Below are 20,839 nucleotides of genomic sequence, written 5' to 3'. Positions count from 1 at the left end.
TGGTGTTCTTGGAAATTCACCTCTCAGATCTCTGCCTTCTGTCACTGCGTATGTGCCTAGGCCACGATTCCCAGGGTGCTTCCAACCAGTGACCAAACTCCTGGGAGATTCAGGGCCCTCCTGATGTTGACGTTGGCCCTGCCCAAGATCAATGTGGTGTCCTTAGTAAATCCTGGGTGTAGGACACTTCCACACACCCTCCCTGCTTCCTTCCCAGCAGAGCTGGGGTGTGGACTCAGAGGTGTTTCCAGAACCTGGGTAGTCTGCCCACTGTCCCCTCATGGCCCAGGACACCCCAAGCTATATAGTATAATAACGCCAGGCACAGAGCCTGAAAACGTGCGGCAGAACCCCTGGAAGCCCAAATGGACTTTATTACTATTTCATTTTTTGCTTCGGAGGGGGGAGCGCAGAATCCAAAGTGCACTATCTGGCGCCACCTAATGGCAACTGGCGAAAGTGCAGCCTCCCGGACTTGGGGACGCAGAACCAGGTCCTGCCCCACCCCCACTCCGCCAGCCTTTGAAAACAGCCAACATCTTTATGAACCCCACACTGAGTTCATAGCCTGTGGGCACCAACTTCAAGGGCTGGGCCCGGCTTCTTGTCCACCGTGAGGGTGAGTTCCAGAGGCTGAGAAGGGACCCTCTCTGGTCGTGCCTCGATTTCCCCCAACCGAGGCTTGGAACTGCAAGTATATATCTAAGGGGCTCAGGACATGGGACATGGTGAGAGACAGGGGCAGAGTGGGTGGGGGCAACTAAGGAGCTCGGGGGAGGTCAGAGGTCAGGTCTGAGTGTTAATTTCACTGAGACCATCCAGACCACTCCAGATGAAGTTTGGAGTAGGGGGAGTTTGCTCTCCCCTCTCCCCGCCCAATGGATAAATGCCGGCTCCTCCCTCCGGTAGAACAAAATTGCTGCTTTAGATCAAGGATATAACCATTTAAGAGAACAGTGTAGCCCTCCCGGGGTTTCCCATTGAAGCCCACGACCCGACACTCCCAGGATTTGGAGGGCGAATAGCCCGGCCCCTGTCCCCGGGGTGGAACCGTGTAGTGCGCGCTATACGCGGTCCCCTAGGGCCGCCGACTGGCTGAGCACCCGCCGCCCACGCATCGTCTGCCTGTTGACGCCGCTGCAGGGCTCCTCCCTGTCAACGTTCCTGCCCGCCACCGGTCTTCCCGTTACCCAACCTGCCTTCCCCTCAGGGTCGGGTTCCGGAGGCTGTACCCCAAGCCAAGGCAAGGCAAGACAGGTCCCTGGGGAAAAGGTGGGAGGACCTAGGCATGGGCGTGGTTCTGAGCAGCGACAGGTAGTTTTGTCCACGGACACCACGCGTGTTTTATTGGTGGATACACACACAGGTACGGGGAAAGGAGCCCCCGACTGTGGATGCAAACTCCAGGCCCCCACCGCGGAGGGGGTCGTAACTGTTGTGTCTGCTCTAAGGACGCTGGGAGGCTGGGGAGCCGGCAGGTGTGGGGGCAGGGCGGGTGCCACCCCTGGGTTCTCTACCGGGGCCAGCCGTCAGCAGTGGGCAACCGGCGCAGGGGGGGCCCGGGCCGTAGGGGCTCTGCCAGGGGCCGGGCCAGGAGCAAGGGGTAGGGGAAGGTCTTGGGAAAGTCTCCAGGGCCCCCGGGGGCCGGCGAGAGGCGCTCAGACTTGATGCTGACTGGGGGGGTCGACGGGGAGGCGCCGCGGGCAGGGGCACCCTCCTCGCCCAGGCTGCGGAGCCCACTGCAGGGAGAGAGAGAAGGGGTACCGTTATCTCAGCGAGGAAGGGAGGGAAGCCAGGGAGGTGGCACAGCTTGGGCAGAAGGTTCGGCGGGAGGACTTTGGGAAGGAAGTGAGTGGCTTTTCCTCTTGGGGCCTCCAAAATTGCCGCCCATCCGACCGGGGACAATGGATAGGGGCTGAGTGCAGAACCAGGAGTGGCCACTAGGGGTCGGCAGTGGCTCGGGCTTCGGAAGACTTGGAGGGGCCCCACCAGACGACTGAGGCAGGGCTAAGGGACGGCGGTGGGGGCACTTACCTGGGCTGGGCAGGGGTGGCTGGGGCTCCATCACCCCTGGAGGGCTGCCAGGGGGCCAGGGTGGGGGGCTGCAGCAAGCCGGGAGGCGGAGGAGGGTCTCCCAGGCCATATTCTGAGGGTAGGGGGAATAAGCTGAGGCCTTGACGTTCGGGAGCCCCTTGCCCACACCTGACCCATCCCTCCAGCCAGTTTTCAGTTTTGGTGGGCCAGGGGATGTGGGCGGCAGAGCAGGCAGATGTGTGGATGCCCCACACGGTAAGGGGTTCATACCTGGGGGGCCTGCAGGGAGGAAGGGGAAGCTCCCAAGCGGGGGTCCGGGGGCGGAGGCGGAGCACGGACTCTGCAGGCTACCATAGAGGCCTCTCTGTGGGGAGACAAGTGAAGGGGAACCTGAAGCCCACCCCCAGGTCACCTGCCTGCCCACCTCCGCCCTGCCACACCTTCCCTCTGCTCACCGAGGTGCTCAGTCCCCCTCGAGCCCCGGCCAGGCCACCAGGCGGGTCCGGCCTCCGCCCATCTGCTGCCAGGTACAGGGGTGGGGGTGTCTTGCTGGCAAGGTGGCTTGGTGAAAAGAGAGGGTGCGCCAGGCCTGGGGAGCAGGAGACCCCCAGAGAGAGGGCAGGCAGCCATGTCATTTAATGAAGTCTGAGGCCCAGAGGTGATGTACACAGCCAGCAACGCCAGTCAAGATTCCCCCTGCAAGCCCTCCTGGGACCCTGCACCCACTCCTCCCCCAGGCCTAGGCCCCATGCTCACCTGGGGGCCCAGCTTTGGGGGCTGCTGGCCGGAAGGGGGATGGGCGGCTCTGGGCAGGCAGGGCCTCCCCTAGCCCAGTGGGGTCACAGCCTGGTGGGGGCAGGGCCCCATATACCACATCCGGGCTGGGCATAGTCGGGGCTGCTGGCTGAGGGTAGAGAGGATGGGACTGGTTGGAGGAATGTGGAGATGAGGGCATCAAGTCCAAGAAAGAAAATCGCAGTGCATTCTGGGGTCAGCCTCCACTTTCAGGGAGCTCTTGATGCTCCTCCCTCTGGCCCAGCCCCACATGGCCTGGGAGCCTGTGTCTGGTTCTGTCATCCCTCAACCATTAGGCCAAGAGCTGAGTCTTACTCAGTCCCGCTGGCACTGAGGAGGTTTCCCAGGGTGTTTGATGAATCAAAGAAATAAGGCAGGAATGAGCTGCCTATTGAACTCTCATTCATCCTTCAAAGCCCCAGCTATCATACCCACTCCTCCAGGAATCCTTCACTGCCCACCCAGGCAGATACCTGCCACCAAACTCTAGGCTTCCTGGCCTTAGGTCCCTCAGTCTCAGCCTTGACCACTTGGGCCTAGGAGATGGGGGAAAGGGCCCTATTCAGGGGGTCACTTACGTAGAGCCGGGGCCTGGGCAAGGCGGGGTCACCCCCATCACCTGCCAGCCTCCGCAGCTTCTCTCCTGGCCCATCAGGTCCATCGTCTGGCTCCAGCTCTGGTCCGTCGAGGCCCACACCCCTCCGCTTCAGTGTCTGTGGAGTGGGGAGACAACAGAGTGGGCCTCCCCTATCACAGCCAGGAAACCTGATTCTATGGGAAAGAGGCTAGACCTATCCTATCTAGCTCAGTGGGTAGGTGGAGTGCAGGCACAGCCTGTTCCAGCCAAATCCCATTGACTAAAAGCCCTAATGTCCCAAAACGCACGTGAGAGAGGGACTGTCCTCCCTGGCACCAGAGAGGCCCAGGTTGCACAGTGAGTGCACAGATCCACGCACAGGCCTGCTGGCATTGTCCTAAGGCTCCTCCTGAGTATGACTCTGCATCCACATGCAGCCTCAGAGCCTGGCATGCAGTAGATGCTTATAAATGTCAGCAGAATGAATGCCTAAGGGCAACTTTATAGGTTTTCCTGGGCTGTCTTTCCCTTGGACCCCTGCCTCTCCTTTGCCAGCTTCTCCCCACCCTCCAGAAACACTGGGTGCCAGACTCCCAGGTCCACTGCTCTCTCCAGCCCTGTGACCTCAGCTTCCCATCCTGGGTAAGGATTCCTACATCCAAAGGGCAGTGATCTCACCCCTCCTGCGGGGTGCGGGGTGGGGGCTGACCCAGCTAGTGCGGGGGCTGTCCTGCCTCTTTCTCCAGAGGACACAGCTGCTCAGACACAAATTCTCCTAGACCACTGTGAGGTCTGCTCATTTCATGATGCCTTTTATTCTCTTTTTCTGTATTCATCAAATGGCGACAGGATTAAAGGAGATGATGTATGAGAAGCACAGAGCGGAGTCCCCAGGGCATGCTGGTTGCTTTTTTGTTTCTGCTGCCCAGGCGGCTCTCCCTGGAAGGCACCCCCATTTACCCCAAACCTGCCTTTACTGGCAACAAAGCCAGATTACAACACCGATCTTTTGTGCAAACCAAGAGTGCCTAGGCTCTGAGCAAGCGGAATGTGGGGGTCTTAACGGGGCCAAGGAGAAGGGCCAGGGGTACCTCGAGGATGTCAGTGTTGGTGCGGCTCTCGTGGGGCTCACTGTATTCTGTGTACTTCAGGAGCACGCGGTCCATGTCTGTGCTGGCATACTGAAAGAGGCGGTTGGCGCTGTTGAAGATGATGAGGGCGATCTCACAGTCACAGAGCACGCTCAGCTCATAGGCCTTCTTCATCAGCCCGAACTTGCGCTTGGTAAATGTCACCTGGACCCAGGAACCACAGGTGGGGTGGGGAAAGACAAGGACTTGGGGTGGTGTGGAGGAGTTGGAGAGGCCTAATTGTTCCCTGAGCATGCCTCATGATGCTGTGCCTTTGTGGGTGCTGTTCTTTCTGGCTGTACTGCATCTTCCTCCTCACTGCTCAACCTGGCAAGCTCCTATTGGTGCTTCAAAACCCAGCCCAAATATCTCCTCCTTTGCTAGGTTTTTCTTGGCCTCCCAGGCAGAGCCCACACTCCCTCTCTGAGCTTCCCCAGTTCTGCACCTCCCTCTGGCCCAGTTGCCTGAGGTGGGTGTGTTAGTATCAAGCTCCATCTGCCCTCTGACTGGAGCACTAGTCCAGGGAGAATAAATGAATAAATCATCATGAAATGAGCCCGTGCCTCATCTCAAACTCTGTATCAGGGCTCTCCACTCCCTTGCAGTTCTCCAGAATGACCAGGTCTTTCCCCAGGCCATGTTCCCTATAGGAATGCCTTTTCTCCAACCACTGTTCTACCCAGCAAACTTACCTGCCGATTCCTTTGGTCCAGAATTCGTGAGATCTGGATTTTTTTTCTCCCCATTGTCTCAGGCAGGGCGGAGCAGCCTTGGTCTGGGAAGGAAGAAGAAAGAGTGATGGGTGGAGAGGGGGGCCAGGCCTCCAGCCTGGGGCCTGTCCTCTTCCTGCCCCTGCCAGGCACTGAAGGGGAGGTGATGGGGAAGTCAGCCCAGGGAGCAGTGAATGGTCAGTGAACGCCTTTGGGCCAATTCCACATGAAGAGAGGGCTGACCAAGGGCAAAAGATCAAGTGCAGGTGCCCCTGCCAATGTCTGAAACAAAACACACTGGTAACCATGAGACCTTGGGGGCTCCTGGCCTCCTTAGACCCCGCTGTCTGTGCAGTGGGGATAACATTGTTGTGCACTGCCCAACGTTGTCAGGAGATTAAATGAGCTAACCCACGTGAGGCATTCACATCTGCCCAGCCTACAGCAGATCCCACATATGCGCTGCTATTATGAATATTGGCAACAGCCTAAAAGCCCTCGTCAGGCCAGACAGGAGAGACATCTGATGCGTGGCACTCCGTGGTGCTCAGGAAGCATGAGTCAATTGAATCACGAATTCTGAGCCACTGAAAGTAAGTCTGGTCCACGTATCAAGGATCTTTCAGCTCACTCAGTCCTGCTGCAGCCGCCCGCCGAGCAAGATCGAGGGCTATGGTTACAAGAAAATATCCATCAAAAATTGCATGTAGAGTAGAAAAAAGACTAGAAGGAAATGCTTATGATGAGAGTCATTGCAGGGTGGAAATTTACGGGTGAGTTGCGTTTCCCTTTAAAAAACTTTGAGATGCAATTCACATAACATTAAAAAAGTAACCATTTTTAAAGTGTGCCTGTCAGTGGCATTTGGTGCATTGATGGTATTGTGCAACCATCACCTCTATCTAGTTCCAGAACATTCCCAGCCCCCCAAAAGGAGACCCCGTCCCCATGAGCAATAACTCCCCCTCCCCCAGCCCCTGGCCACACTCATCTGCTTTCCATCTCCATGGATGTGCCTGTGCTGGACGCTTCATATATGTGGGGTCACACAACATGTGGCCTTTTGTTTCTTTTCAGCCCCTTTTTGATTATCTGAACTTTCTAATTTTTCTCCTATGATTATACATGTTTTCTGTTTAAAAAGAACCCCCCTGCCCCACTTCCTGGTGGGAAGAGGGGATGCCCTGAGAAGATGGTAAGCTTGGAGCCCTTAGACTGGATGTGGGCCTGGGGCTCAGAGGCTTGGGAGACACCCTGGATCTTGGATCTCCCTGGAGGGGTCCCCAAGAGCAAGGACTGGCGGAGTAGGGAGGGCAGCACGTCCCCACACACTGTGCATTGGGTCCCGGACTTCCCCAGTGCCGCCCACATACGGCCCCTCAGAGGGAAAGAATCCATTGCTTGTCCGGTAGCACCCACCCCACTGGACAGACAACCACTCCAAGGCCCCCAGGACTGCTCCACCAACCCTAAGACCACCCCTCACCTCACATCCCTCTATGTCACAGGTGACAGATGCTTCAGATGCGCTGCTGGCCTGCCCAGGGTCATACGGGCCTGTGCCTGGGTCCCAACCAGCCTCTGACTCCCTGGGCGGCCCTCAGCAAGGGACGCCATTACCTAGGCCTTAGCTTGGGGTTCTGTGAATGGGGTAGGTATCAAATACAAGCACCCACCACAGGGCCTGGGGACAAGTTCTCAGGAAGTTCAAGGAAATGTGGATTTGTCTCTGGGAGGAGCCACCCCAACTCCCCAGACCCCAACTCAGGGGGCCTGGGGAGGACCTTCCATTGTCCCCGGGCCTGGGTGCGTGAGCCCCCGGCCTTCGCATGCAGTCCACTCTGTAACCTCAGGCCCACCCCCCACTCTCTCTCGGCTGCATCACCGAATGGTCACAACTATGCAGAGCCCAGCCAATTGGAGCCCCCACTCTGGCCCCCCCAGCTCCAGGGGGACTAGCTAAATTTAACCTCTGGGGCTAATTTTAATCCCCTGCCGGAATGGGGCGAGTTCCCACGGCTGGGATGTGTTGCCCCTGCCCTGATGGGTCCCTGGGGATGGGAGCAGGGTCCTGGTCCAGAGATCCCAGTACCAAGATGGCTCCGGAAATGCTCCCCACACTTGGGGTCCTGTGGGGACATGAGCCATGGACAGGAGTCTCGGGGCCTGGAAGATCCAACTCTGGCCCCTTGTCAGTCCGTCCCCATTTTAAACAAGGACATGCCAGCAAGGGCAGGGTTCATGTCATGGGGGAGCCCCAAGAGCCAGAAGGTCGGTGGGGGGTCTCGCTAAACTGAGACCCAAAAGTCAAGACAGGAAGTGAGTTCCAGGAAGAAGGAACAGCAGGTGCAAAGGCCCTGAGGAGGGGCGGACAGAGCAAATAGGCTGGGTGAGAAGGCTAAGGGGAGAGGCCACAGACGGTCCTCTGAGCCGCAGGAGGGCCGTGGGTTTTGGTCTAAGAGTGATGGAAGGCTGTGGGAGGGTTTCCAGCAAGAAGGGAGAGGGTTTGGTTCATCATTTAAAAATTTGGGGAGCAGGACTGCTGAGGGCCAGGGCAGAGGTGGCAGGAGGCCAATGCAGAGGCCCCTTCTGTGCTAGGCCTGAATCATGCAGTGTATGTCACTCTTGTCCAGGGGTCTTTGGGTCCCTCAGAAGCCACCAGATTCTCTGCTGTCTTTGGGGCCAGGCCTGACAGGTACAGAAGGGCTCACGAAGGAGTTTGACCCTTCTGGCCATCAGTGACCCTGAGACCCCCAATTCTCACCCAGAAATCAAAGTCATTTCCCACTCTGGCCTTGAGGGATCTATTTAACACACAGCTCTGATCATGCCCCTTCCTGTCCATATACTCTCTATGACTCTCTACTGCCTTCAGAGAAAGTTCCAGTACCCCCCACCTGGCATTCAAGGCCCTGCTCCAATCAGCGTCTGCCCACCTTTCTCTACCTTCAACAAAATGTCTTTGCCTGCAAAGCCCTTTTGCTCCTGCTTCACCTAGCCAACTCCTCTTCATACATCAAAACCCAGCTCAAAAAATCCATTCTTCCAGGACACTCCCCGCTGTCACTCCGGACTCCACAGCTCCCATCCTTCTCCTCCAGTTCTAACCCAATGAAGATGGGAGGATCTATATCCAAGTATCTCCCCAAGACTGGAAGCCCCTCAGGACCAGACACAGGCATGGCCAGGAAGATTTGGTAAATGGAGAAGGTCAAGAGAGAGACACATCTGAACTCCCCCAGCTTCCCTCAACAACTTCCTCTCAGACTCCCCCAGCTGACTCCCTACCCAGAAATACATGTGCATGCAAATCCAGCTACTCAGCGTTGACCTGTCTCAGGCCCAGGTGTGAAGGGCCAGCCAAGGAATGCGGAGGCGGAAGGCTCAGGGTGTGCATATATATTTGTACTCACATGCAAATCCCCACCCAGCCGCAGACAACCCGTGGCCAGTTCTCCAGATGTTGAGGTGATCAGAACTGCTTGGGGGAGGTGATGGTGCATGCTGAATGTGCCTGGCACGAGGGGGAGGCTGAGGTTGGGGGAGGCCTCTTCTGTGCACATATTCCCCATCCCCCCACCATAGTGTCCAGCCAGAAAGCAGAGAGCTTGTGGCACCTGCTCAGCAGAGAGGCAGAGAGAGGGACCCATCAACCCAGGGAATGGAGCAGGGAAGAGGGGGCAGGAGAAATCCAAGAGGGTATCTGGGAGGAGGAAGCATGTAGTTGGCCTTGACAGAGTGGCTGGGTGGGGGCCTGGGCAGATGGGCAGGGGGTGGGCATTTGAAGCTCCTCCTGACCCCTTTTTTCTCATCCTCATACTTAGCATTTATTAAGTGTCAACCATGTGCCAACCACTTTGAGAAGCTGACCTCAAAAGAAGTAGAAAGTTTAAGTAGAGCAATGACCATAGAAGATCATAAAAGTGACTCAATTCCTACCAATAAAAGGGCAACAGGCCCAGATGGTTTTAGGGCTGTTTTGTGGAATCTCAAAGGTGCAACGTTATTTAAACTAACTCAGACCTTTGAAAGCAATAGGAATCCCGTGTCATTTTTAGAAAACCTTTGTTATGTCAAAACCTACGTCTGAAAAGAGAAGTCTTATCCTCAAAAGGGACAATGTTAGCCAGGGATTTCAAGGAAGACCACCCCAAGGAGGTGACATTTGAGTAGGGACCTGAAGCAGGAGAAAGAGACAGCCAAGCAAGGGACAGCTATGGGAAGATCCGGGGAAGGGTGTTCCCTGCACGGGAACCACAATGGCTAAGGCCCAGAGCGATCATGAGTGTGGCATTTTAAAAGAATCAAAGAAGTCTGTGTGGCTGGGCAGCATGGTGAAGGGGAGAGGGTACAGCAGGAGGGAAGACAGTGGGGATGATATTGCATAGGTCCTTGTGGCCCACAGTGAGGAGTATGAGCTTCACCCTGAGGGCAAGGGGAGCCATGCAGAGTGTGGGGGCAGAGGGGGGTCAGGATATGATTTCACAGTTGTAAAAAAACCCCTTGGCACTCTTGTGCTTTGCTGCAGGGAGGGGAATGAGGCACAGCCACTCCAGAAAATGATCTGGCATTTACTAAAGCTGAACATACGTCTAAGCTAGGACCCAGCAATCATTCTCAGTATTCACCCAAGAGAAACAGGCCTGTTTTTTACCAAAATACACAGACAAGAGTGTTTTCAGCAGCCTTATTCGTGTTGACCCCAAACTGGAAACGACCCAAATGTCCCCAGTAGGCGAATCAGTAAATACATTCTGATAGCTCTTATAACCTCTCAGACTGTGTGCCAATTCAACAATGCTGACTCGCACCGGGTAATTCCGTTTACATGAAGTCCCAGAACAGGCAGAACTCACCGACAGTGACAGATGTCAGCACAGTGGCCACTGGGGAGGCACTGGACAGGGCAGTTTAAGTCCCAAGGTCTGCTCCCTGGTACAGGGTCTGGGTACATGGGTGTGTACAGTTTTGTTAGTCCTACTCCGATGATTTGTGCATTTTTTTCTACGTGATGTATCTCAACCAAAATATTTTTTTAGAAAGCACCCCCAGCTCATGGCTGCTGTGTTGAGCAGCTTTGTCTAAGCAGGAATGAGGTGACATGGGGAGGCTGGGGCAAGTGTCCAGGCAGGAGGCATATGGTCTGCCCTGGGATGGAGACTGCAGGTGGGCAGAAGTGGACAGATCCGTTTGGTGACTAAAGAGACAGAATGCGCTGATGGCACATGCATGCATCAGGGAGGGTCCTGGGTTCCTCCAGAGGAAGATTTCGTAAGTGCCTGGAGTATCATAAGCTTTATGGCAGTACTTGTGGTCACTAAGTCAATCAACAAACACCCCTGGGTTTGTGGCGGTGTTTTTGGTTGGTTGCGGTTTTTTTAGGCCATACACTGTTACCTCCCTGGCCTGGCCAGGCCTCGAAGCCCCCTGGTGATGGAGATGGGGGCTGGAAGGAATGCCACCCTCCCACTGACCCTTCAGACTGACCCCTCTCTATGGGAGGGCTCCCTTTTTCTCACCTGTCAGTGGGGTGAGACTCCTTCCACCCTCTGGGAAGAAGGGAGCGGTGGGGGGGTCTGTCACAGTCAGCCTTGTCTTCCTGCCTTTCAAAGCCAGATGGGCGAGGGACTAGGCTTTGAAGTGGGGATGCTGAGTCAGCGTGCCGTCTCGTAAGACCCCTGGGACACGCGGGGCCACACGCTGGGTGGCATCAGAGCCCCCACTTCCTCCCCATATAATGGGTCACAGAATTCTGACCTCAAGGCCTTCGCAGGGAGGGTTGGAGAGGAAAGAGCTGGGCCCTGTCAAGTCCCCCGTGTGGGCTCCCAGCGGGGCTTTAACGGGGGGACGAGGGGCGCCGTCACGCTGCCAGACGCCTGAGCCCAGAGGCCGCAGCCTGGCGGGGAAGCGGACCGGGAAAGCAGGGGGGAAAGGAGAAGTGAGAGGCAGGTGGGTGGCGGGGGGAGGTGAGCGCCCGCGGGAGGCGACCAAGCGGGGAGGGGGCGCTGCTCCGATCGCTACAGCGAATCAGGCCGGCGGCCCCGCCTCACGCAACCTGGACGCTGGTTTCATCACCTGCTCCCCAAGCACCTCATTATGGGCGACAGGAAGAGCCCCTTGGAAAGCTGGGAGCCCCCCCTCCCCTCTTGAGGGCTGGAGCGCCTCCGACCCCAGCTGCCGGCGACCCTCCCCCCATCCGCGCCCCAGGCCCGCCTTCCCCTGGGGGCCTGGGAGAAGGCGTCCTGGCTGGGGGGGGGGCACTAGGGGTGACCTAGGGGCTGGCTCAGCCTGCAGCGGCCCCCAGAGCCCCGCACCTGCCCTCGGAGACAGGGTGGGCCCTGGCAGTGATTCTGGTGTGGCCGAGCTTGTGTGGACCTCAGTTTCCTCCTCCAGAGAATGGGGAGAATCAGGGCACCCAGCTGAGATTTTGGGGGGCTTCCACATAGGTGCTCTGTATATGCTATTTCCCTCCTCTGTCTGGCACAGGGAGCTCTTGTGGTTACTGGGCCCTGACTTTGGGGTTACCGCTCCTTAGTCCTGGGGGGCGCCTAGCTCAGTGTGAGGCTCTAGGAATGGGGGCTGAGGGGAGAAAACCATTCCTCATATGGACAGACTTTGGTTGGGAGCTGCCCCATGCAGGGAGACCCCCCCACACGACCAGAGCCCCTCAAAATCCACAGATGCTTGAGACATACAGATGCCCAGACACATGCACCACCCCCAAACACATACAAAGTCCCCCCTACACACAGGCAGACCACAATATAATGCAGCCACTCCCAACCCACACAGTTCCCCAAACACACAGATCCCCAAAATACACTCAGATCTTCCTGCGCATGTAGATCCCCCAAATGCACACAGACATTTCCAGGCCTACACAAGGCCCCAACACATACTGGTTCCCCAAATGCACAGACACCCCCAAACACACACATACTCCTTAAATCCATGCTGGTTTCCAGACACAGGTAGGGCTCCCCTCCCTGCAGGGGTATATGTATTCTCTGGCTTCTTGAGGCGAGGTCAGCACCTCCAGGGCAGAGATGGGGGCTGGGGAGTCTCAGAGAGGATGGGAGGCATGAACATTGGTTGTGGGGGGGTGACATGTATGGCTGCTGCATGAGGATTGCAGTTTACACTGGTGCAGGTGGCAGGGGATTTGGGGATCTACAGGGTGTTTCTGGGGACTGTGGGGCTCTGAGGGTGGGATGAGTTATCTATGTGTGGCTCTGAATCCCATAAACCCAGAATGTTACAGTTGGAGAAGGCCCCTTGGTGGTTGCTTTCTCTATAGGTCAGTCTGGCACCCATGGAGAAACTGAGGCCCAGTGGGAGCCCCACAGACCCACCTCCACAAGCCCCTCCCCAGGCCTGTTCCTGGGAGGGCCTGCTGAGGCCATGCTCTGAGAGGCCAGGGCTCTGGCCGTGGGCCTGGCCAGACCAGGGTTCAAATCCTGGCTCCATTATACACTCATTGCCTGACATGCTCTGAGCCTTAGTTTCCCCATTGTATAAGGGACAGGTATAAAGACCAGGTGGGTGGGAACTCCCCAGGCACCCACCCAACTGTCCCTGGTCTTTAGAAAGGCCTCATCTACCAGCAAATCTGCAGTCCACCTTCTGCCCCTATCCAGACACCTGACACAAAAGCCCCAAACAGACCTGCCACTTCCCCATCCCCAGGCTGTTGCCCAGGCTGCTACCTGCCCCTGGATTACCCTTCCCAGGCGTGTCCAGGTCTCAAGAGCTGCTACATGTCCTTCGAGGCCAGGCAGAAATCCTTTCAGGGGACAGCAATTTTCCAAGATGAGATTCATCTTTCCTGCAACATTCAGCCCTACCAGCTACATTTTGTGCTTCCTTGTCTCTTTAGCCACTATGTCTCCCTGGCACACAGTAGGCCCCCAATCATTCTTCTTTGAATGGGTAAGTGAACAGCTGCTTGTCAAACAGAAGAAACATTAGCCACTGGATGAATTTTCTTTTAAACATCTTACAGCCCACTGAACAAACCAGACGCCTCTGTCTAACCCGTGGGCCACCAGTTTGAGACCCTTGCTCTGAATAGCCCGACTGCACAATGGCCAATGGATGGTATTTATACTCCTTTCAAGATTTGAATCCTGCCGCAGGCCAAGGGACTGACCCTCTCAAAGCCCCCTGCCTACCTCAGAAGGAAACCTTGCCCCCAGACCATGCAGGCCTGGCCTGGCACACACTTATCTGCCAAGAAGGCCTGTTTCTCTGTCACAGCCATTGCATATGGAGGCCTGCTGCCCCATCCAACTTCCTGGAGCCTAGAGAGACTTGACATTCAAAACCCAACTCTGCTGTCCCAGGTCAGAGTCCAGGGCCACCCAAGGTTCTGGGCAGTGCCCCCTGAGCTGTAGGGGCAGATGCAGAGAAGGCCTAAGGTTTTCTTCTCTTTGTTCCAGAGAAAGATCTCCCCGCGGGGCCCCAGAAATTTGTCCCCTGAGGCCAAGGCCTCCCTGCTTGGGAAATTAGCACATCTGTCAGCACTGGCAGAAGGGACTGGCCCACAGCCCAACAGACCCAAGACGCAGCCAGCCAGTGGGGATCCCAAGATGGGGCCTTGGGGCATCCATGGTCCCTACTCTTACTCCAGAAATGTCTGGGAGCCTACCTTGTGCGGGGGACACAGGGCAGGGAGTGGACAGATCCAGCCTGGCTTCCCCCACTGTCCAGTCTGCTGGGACGGTGATAAAAGACACATAACCATGTCAGGGACAGAGACCTTTGAGCAAGAAGTTCAACAGGGAAAAGTAGGGGAGGGGAAAGTGGCAGGGGAGGGAGCTGCTTTGGATAGAGGGGCCAGAGGGACCTTTCTGAAAAACGGGGCCTCAAGGAGAAAGGACATCAGTCATGTGGAGATATGGGGGAGAGACTGCCTGATGGAAGAAACAGCAAGTGCAAAGGCCCAGGCGTGGGACCATGCTGGGCAGGTTCCAGGTACAGGGAAGGCCCATACGGCTAAGGCAGAGTGAGTCAGAAGGCAGATGGAGACAGAGGAGGGCAGGGATGCCATGTGGGACCTCAAGGGGATGGGGAGTGAGAGGGTGGACTGTAGAGCAGGGAGCCATGGAGGGTATGTGAGAGGGGAGGGCTATGGCCTGATTCAGGATTTTCAGATGGTCCAGTGGCTGCTGCAGGGAAAAGTCCCTTCTGGGCAGGAAGCCGGGACAGGAGACCATGGGGACTGTGAGCATGGAAAGTGGAGTGGAAACTGGACAGGGGCAGGCCTGTGAGCCCAGAAGTGACTCCTTCTGTTAACCTGCCTCAGCTGCTCCCTCCTCAACCTCGGGTGAGCCTGGGCCTGGAGGAGGTTGGGGAGGGCAGCAGACAGGCCTGAGGGACTCCTTGGCTGCAGGTGGAGGGTGGGCCTGGATGCCGCTCGGCAGGTACCTCTACTCACAGTTCGGATGGCACCTCTGGTTACCGGGTGCCTCCTGTCTGCCTGGCCCACATGCCATCTCATTTACACACAGAACCTGCTGGACCCACGGGCAGCCCAGTGAAGCAGAGATGCTGCCCCCATTTTACACAGGAGGAAGTGGGCTTCTTCCCAGGGCCACACAGCGAGACCCCCAGCTCCTCTCTGAAGCCTGTATTTGTACCACCAGAATTGTCCTGCTGCACCCCAAACTCACCAACCCCAACTAGTCTGGGAAGTGAGCCTAGGACACCTTCGGGATTCGAGACACTTATTCCTGGGCCTGTAGTCAGCCTCACAAGCCCCTGAGATGCAGACAGGGAGGCCCTTTGGGGGGCTGAGAGACAAGACCCATCATCCTCTGTATGCACCCCATGGGGATTCATGGCCCAGGGCCAGGGTGAGCTCTGTGACCCCAAATGAGATGTGAGGCATATGACAAATCCTCTCCAAAAAATGATATCTGTCTCCAGGTGCATATGCACCTCAAATTCTCTGGAAGGCCAGATCCACCAGCTATCTACATTTATTGTGTCAGAGTTGGAGTGACAAGTGATTTTATTCCCATTCTCCTCTTAATTTGCATTTTCCAGATGTCTGCCTAGTTGGAGAATGATTTAACAAATAAATCATTAGTTGGACAAGGGAAGTGAGACGGAGCTCAATTTACTCAGATCACAGGGCAGCAAAAGAGCTCAGAGAGGGGCAGCAACCTGTCTGAAGCCACACAGAGAGGGGAGAGAGGAAGCTGGGCCCCTCACTCCTGGCTTTTGTTCTTCTGCAGGGCTGAGGGGCAGAGCCTTGGGCCTATCCTTCCTCTAAGGGGCCGGGGTGTCTCCACCTGGCTTCATTCTTCTCTCCTGCCAAGAGGTGGAGGGGGCTTCAAACCAGATAACCAGCTTCCATCTCTTGCAGGTGAAACCCCAGGGCCCTACAAGTCCTGAAATCCCATTCCCTGGAGGCCAAGATTCACTCTTGACTGGGGAGGCAGCGGCAGGCCTGGGGACAGGAGGGAAGAGGCTGACTTCTCCCAAAGCTCCTTTGACTTTTGGAATAAAACTCCACACACTTGTCCTTCCAAGTCTGAATGTATTTTGGACCCTGTTTCCTTCACCCCAAGAGTCAGAGTTCTCATCCCCAGACAGTTCAAAGGTTCAGAGGTCCTGACCTTCCCCAGTAAGGATTTGTGGCTAGGCCACACCAGAGGCCTCAGCTATTTCTGACTTGGTGGGCCTGCAGATAGGGGGCTGGGGATAGCCAGGGACCCCTGTCAGTGACATCTGCAACCCTGGACCCTGAGAGAGGCAGGGGGCAGCCCATAACCATGAAAGTAACACAGCCACCAACTTGTCATATGCTAACAACCACAGAGGGCTGTGACTATTGTTCCTGCACCACATCCCAGTTGGGGAAACTGAGGCACATGGAAGGGGGTGGCCCAGGCAGCTGTGGCTCCCCCCATCCAGGGCTCCACACTTACCACCCTGCACCCAGCCCCCCGGGCCCATTTGAGGCCCCACATTCCCTGTATGAGGTGCAGACCCTACGGGCCAGGTGAGGGTCACAGGCGCACATGGATGGTCATGCTGCCACACACAGGCCTGGGGCAGTGACACACCAGGGCACACTCACAGAAGGAAGGCACAGGGTTGTGCACAGGAAGGCTCGGAGGACATGGAAAGGAGTGTGCCCACGAAGGGTGGACACTGAGGCACAAAGATCAAACACACAAGTTACAGACACACAAAGGGGTCAGTGGCATCACACTTCGGGCACAGAAGTCCCATACTGACATCAAAGACCTGGGACATATGCCCCTTGGACACACGGCTGCTCAGACACACACGACACCTTGGATACGCACCCCTGCACACACACAACACCCAGACACAACTGCTCGGACACACAACCTCTCAGAAACACACATCTAAGACTCACACCCCTTGGGCACACACGACCTCTCAGACTCACAGTACCAAGACGCACAGCTCTTAGTCACAGAACTCTCCGACGCACAACCGCACACTTGGATCTCCAAACCCAATTCAGCCCACAGATGCCGTTCAAAGGACACCCCGCGGAAGCCTCGGCCCGACGCGACACGCACCTGCTCTGCCTGGGCCCTCGGACGCTCGCGCGCGGACGAGCGCCCGCAGGTGCCTTCAGAGCGGCAGCCACGCCCCCTGGGGCTGATTGGGCGGGGCCGAATCGTTTGCATAGAGGGCGTGCCGGCCCGCAGGCTGCGGTAGGCGGGCACCTGGGCGCGGTCCCGCCCCCGGAGTCCAGGGGCCGGGAACTCAGATCCGGGAAGACACTGAGATGTGGGGCGCGTAATGAGGAAAGGATCCTGGAGAGGGGCCTGGATCAGACCCACCAGGCTTTCCCCGCCCTCACAGGGCGCCCCTGACCTTCCTCTGTGACCCTGACGTTAATTCGGACCCTGTCTGTAACTCGACGACCACTAGCCCCTAAACCCTGGACTTACTCCAAACTGAGCAAACTGTAACTCCGACCTGAACCCAATGGCCCCAGGGACTGAACCCTTCTCGAAGCCAACACTGACCCTAGCTCTCACACAAACGGAGGGATTGCAGAAAGGGGCTCCGGGGTCGCCTGCGTGGCTTCACCCTCCTGTGGCAGGATGCACGCCCTAACAGCAGGGTAACCGACCCCTCAGCTGGGTGCCCCCCTCCACTTCAAAGGTCAGCGGGAAGGGCGAGCTGGCAGGACTGGACCCCAGCGCAGACCTCTAAATCCGCTCCTGGGGGATCCCAGCACCACCCAGCACAGGGCCAGGCCCAGGCCCAGGCCCAGGCCCAGGCCCAGAGGGAGAGCAGAGCAGGACTGGTAAATCAATGTGAAAAGAATTGCAGGATGAAGAGTACTCTGGACTAAGTAATCCTGGGGAAGCCCCCAGGCTGGAGGAGGCGGATCTACGACACACTCGCCCTGCCCTGTGGGGTCAGGACTGGGCCCTCAGGAGAAAACGGTATTTGTACTGGGCCTTGAAACATGAGTAGGAGTTTGCCACTGGGAGAGAGATTTTCCAATAGGGAACAGCACTTGCAAAGGTGCTGGGGAAGAGTGAGGAGTATTCTTTGGTGGGAGGGGATGAGGGAGATGACGCCAGAGCCCTGGGCAAAAGCAGACTGGACTGGGTACCCAGGCAGAGGTTCAGAGATGGAGGGGAGGGGGTCGATTTGGGGCAGTTGAAGGGAGAGAGTCAGCATGTTGCAACGGCTGTCTGGTGTCCACCTCTTTTTGGAAGACAACAGATCGCTGGAGCCTTGAACTCAGTAGGGAGCATGTGGAAATGTAATTTTGTCGGACACTGAGGCCGGCCGGGAACAGGGGTCCTGTGAGACTCGTGCTTCTTCCCACACCTCAGTTTACCCATATGTGACATAGGAAGTTTGATCCCTAGCTTGGGCACAACTTTCTCTTTGGACATAAAACTAGGGTTCACACTGTCATGAGAAGGTGGGGACCAAGGGTCCCGCCTCGCCCCCTACTCCACCTCCCTCAGTGCCCAACACCAAACACTCAGATGTCCTGAGGACATACTAGAGCCCAGGCCAGGCTGGGGGCTTCTGCCGTGGTTCCGAGGCACAGAACAAGGCTTGGGGAGCGTGAAGGTGGCTGGGGAGCCCCAGGGCCCCCGAGAGCTGCTCTGTTTACCCGTGGCCGCCTGCCTGCCTCTGATGCAACAGGCAGGCTCTGGTTACATGAGGGCGGCAGCTGGAGCAGCTCTGGGAGCAGCCAGGGTGTGGCGGGAAGGGTCTCCTGAGCTGAGCTGGCTGGGGCTGCCCCCCACGTTCCTGCCTCCTTATGTCGCCTCTCCCACCTGTCATGCTCCATGACCCCTCCCCATTCTAACCAATTCCGTCTTCAATTCATGCCCTGCTTCCTGTAATGGCCCCTCCTTTTTGTCTTTGCCCCTGTTCCTGTACTATACCCTCCCCCATCCTGGGGGGGGTCACCCCACGTGAACCTGTGTCTACCATCAAGGCAGTCAAGAGTCTTAGTTGCTGGAATAATAAGTTGGGGTGTGGAAGGGAGGGTTGGTGGCAAAAGGGAGGGAAAAGGTCCAGATGGGGGTATCTGGGGAGGGGCCTGGAAGATGGCAGGGGGCAGGTGGAAACAGGGCTAGGAAGGCGGGGAGGTGGAGAAGCTGCTCCTCCCAAGTGTCTGTCCTCCAGATCCTCTTCCCCAGTGTCAGCGGAGAGAGGCCTTGGGAGACCCCCCACGGTAGGTAGTGTGTGGTCCAGCAGGTGGGGGGCAGGGCTAGTGACCATGGAGCCCCATCCCAACTCCCACTCACTGTGTGACCTCAGGCCACTCACTTCACCCCTCTGAGCCTATTTGCTCATCTGAAAAGTGGGCCCCTGAGTAGCAGCCCCTTCCCCTAGCTGGGGGTGCTCCTCGGGGCCGGGGCCGGGCCCAGCATGTGGCAGCACCAAAGGGGTGCCTCCCTGGGTTTCTTGAAGAACTGGAGGGCCCTGGAGAGGGTGTGAGTGGTGGTGGGGCATGGGGACCATGTTTGGCGCATCCAGACACCTTGCTGGGGGACGGTGCAGGGCTACCCAGGAGCAGGGAGTGTACAGCAGGGTTGAAATAAAAACCAGGACTTGGACCAGGGGCTAAGGACAGAAAGTCAGAATTGAAGTCTGACTGCTATCCTGACCACTGCAGACCAAGGAGAGGCACGATCACTGCCCTCTTGGACCTCCTTTCATCCCATCCGCAGATTTGAAGGAACCTGGAGGGGCACACCTCACCCAGGGCTGGTCTCCCTTCCGGGTCGTCCCCACCCTCATGGGTGCTGGCTTCAACTTGAATGCCCCAATGGCACGGGGAACTCACTGCCTATCTCCCAGCTACTTCCCTATCTCTGGGACTGTGCTGAGAGCAAGTCCTTCTGAGCCAGGTCTGAGAATGCTCACACCCTCCCGCCTCACAAGGAGTGGATGACTCCAGCTCATGTCCGGGAAGCACATGGGAGCATATGCGAGGTCTTTCTGGGTAATCTGTCCACCTGGAATCTTAGTTCACTGTCTGAAAAATGGGAGCGAGGGTGTGTATAGGGTGAAAATGGACAAAAGATCACAAGGCGCCCACCGGGAGCAGTCAGGACTGCGAACGATGACCGCTTGATGGCGGAGGGCAGACCAAGTCTTGGTCTCTTGCGCCCCCTCGCGGCCAGCCGCGGCGGGGCGTCCTGCAGGCGGGAAGGGCGAGCCGGATGAGACGAGATGCAAATTAACCAGCGTTCCCGTGAGCCCGCGAACTCGGGGCCGCGAGATCTGATAGCTCAGAGTCCTGCTCATATCTCTCTGAAAGGAGAGGACTACTAGCCACTAGCTGAGGTCGCTCCCAGGGGCTGTGGGTGATGGGGAGCCCTGGGAGGGCCTGGGGTACCCCACGGTTGCTCGCCACTAGCTCGCAGCACTGGAGCCGCCCAAGGCAGCCCCTGGACTGTATGTGATTACTTCACTTAGCCGTCCGTCTGTCCCACCGGTCTGAACCCCGGGGTCAGGCCTGGGCGGTCGGGCTCACAGGCAGGTCCTGGCCCATAGGGGGCAGTCGATGTTTGCAGCTAAATGGCTGCATGGTGGACTGGTGGAAAGACAGAGTGACGAGAAGCGCCTTCAGAGTGCGCAAGAGAGGGAGGGTGACTCTGTGGGAGCCACACACCAGTCAGGGCCTCTAATGGGCTTACCTGAGGCTTCTCCCTCCCCCTAAACTGAGCTGGGGCAGTGGGAAGGCAGGATGGTGGCCCAGGACCCCCTAATTCGCCCTAGAAAGGGAGAGGGCTAGTTAGTCCCCATTCCCTGGAGGTGGCAGGCAGTCCTTCTCTGACAGCTGTGTCTCTTGACTCCTCCCAGACCCTCAGGCCCCTCCACAGCCCTGAAACCGCAGCACACCCTCTCTCCCCACTAGGGTGCCCTTGGCCCTTGCCAACAGCCCACAGCACCAAGGGAGGTGTGGGGGATCCTCCCAGAGCAGTGGGCCTGGGACCTTCCCTCACTATGCCCCCGAACATCTCCATTCTGATCTTTCTGATACATTTTGCATTGACACACAGCTGGCCCTGGAGGTGTACGAACTGTAGGCTTCCATTGCTTGCAATTCATAGCGG

General features: G+C 57.2%; 1 protein-coding gene and 1 long non-coding RNA gene across 4 annotated transcripts; one reads left to right on the top strand and one right to left on the bottom strand.

Annotated features, from left to right (window-relative positions):
- The first annotated feature begins 506 nt into the window (after positions 1-506).
- LOC118917599 (uncharacterized) lies at positions 507-5,091 on the top strand. 2 transcript variants are annotated; one of them, XR_005026856.2, is made up of 3 exons: positions 507-619; positions 3,962-4,048; positions 4,558-5,091. It is a non-coding gene; the product is annotated as an uncharacterized LOC118917599 (long non-coding RNA). The 2 variants fall into 2 exon arrangements; XR_005026855.2 differs by lacking the exon at positions 507-619 and adding an exon at positions 1,265-1,366.
- Positions 1,320-16,877, bottom strand: MEF2B (myocyte enhancer factor 2B). 2 transcript variants are annotated; one of them, XM_036895591.2, is made up of 9 exons: positions 16,808-16,877; positions 5,229-5,311; positions 4,498-4,701; positions 3,408-3,542; positions 2,791-2,938; positions 2,490-2,623; positions 2,305-2,398; positions 2,035-2,146; positions 1,320-1,739 (listed from the first exon to the last, which is right to left on the bottom strand). In XM_036895591.2, exons 2-9 carry the CDS (start codon positions 5,280-5,282, stop codon positions 1,514-1,516), a joined length of 1,107 nt encoding a protein of 368 aa, XP_036751486.1. In that variant the 5' UTR covers positions 5,283-5,311; positions 16,808-16,877; the 3' UTR covers positions 1,320-1,513. The 2 variants fall into 2 exon arrangements, with proteins under 2 accessions (XP_036751486.1, XP_036751485.1); XM_036895590.2 differs by lacking the exons at positions 5,229-5,311; positions 16,808-16,877 and having other exon boundaries at positions 1,321-1,739; positions 4,498-4,791.
- Between the last annotated feature and the right edge of the window lie 3,962 nt (positions 16,878-20,839).

The sequence above is a fragment of the Manis pentadactyla genome, chromosome 12, assembly GCF_030020395.1.
Source record: "Manis pentadactyla isolate mManPen7 chromosome 12, mManPen7.hap1, whole genome shotgun sequence".
Taxonomy (NCBI): domain Eukaryota; kingdom Metazoa; phylum Chordata; class Mammalia; order Pholidota; family Manidae; genus Manis; species Manis pentadactyla.
The sequence above is the reverse complement of the archived record's forward strand: the minus strand, read 5'-3'. Positions and strand labels throughout refer to the sequence as shown.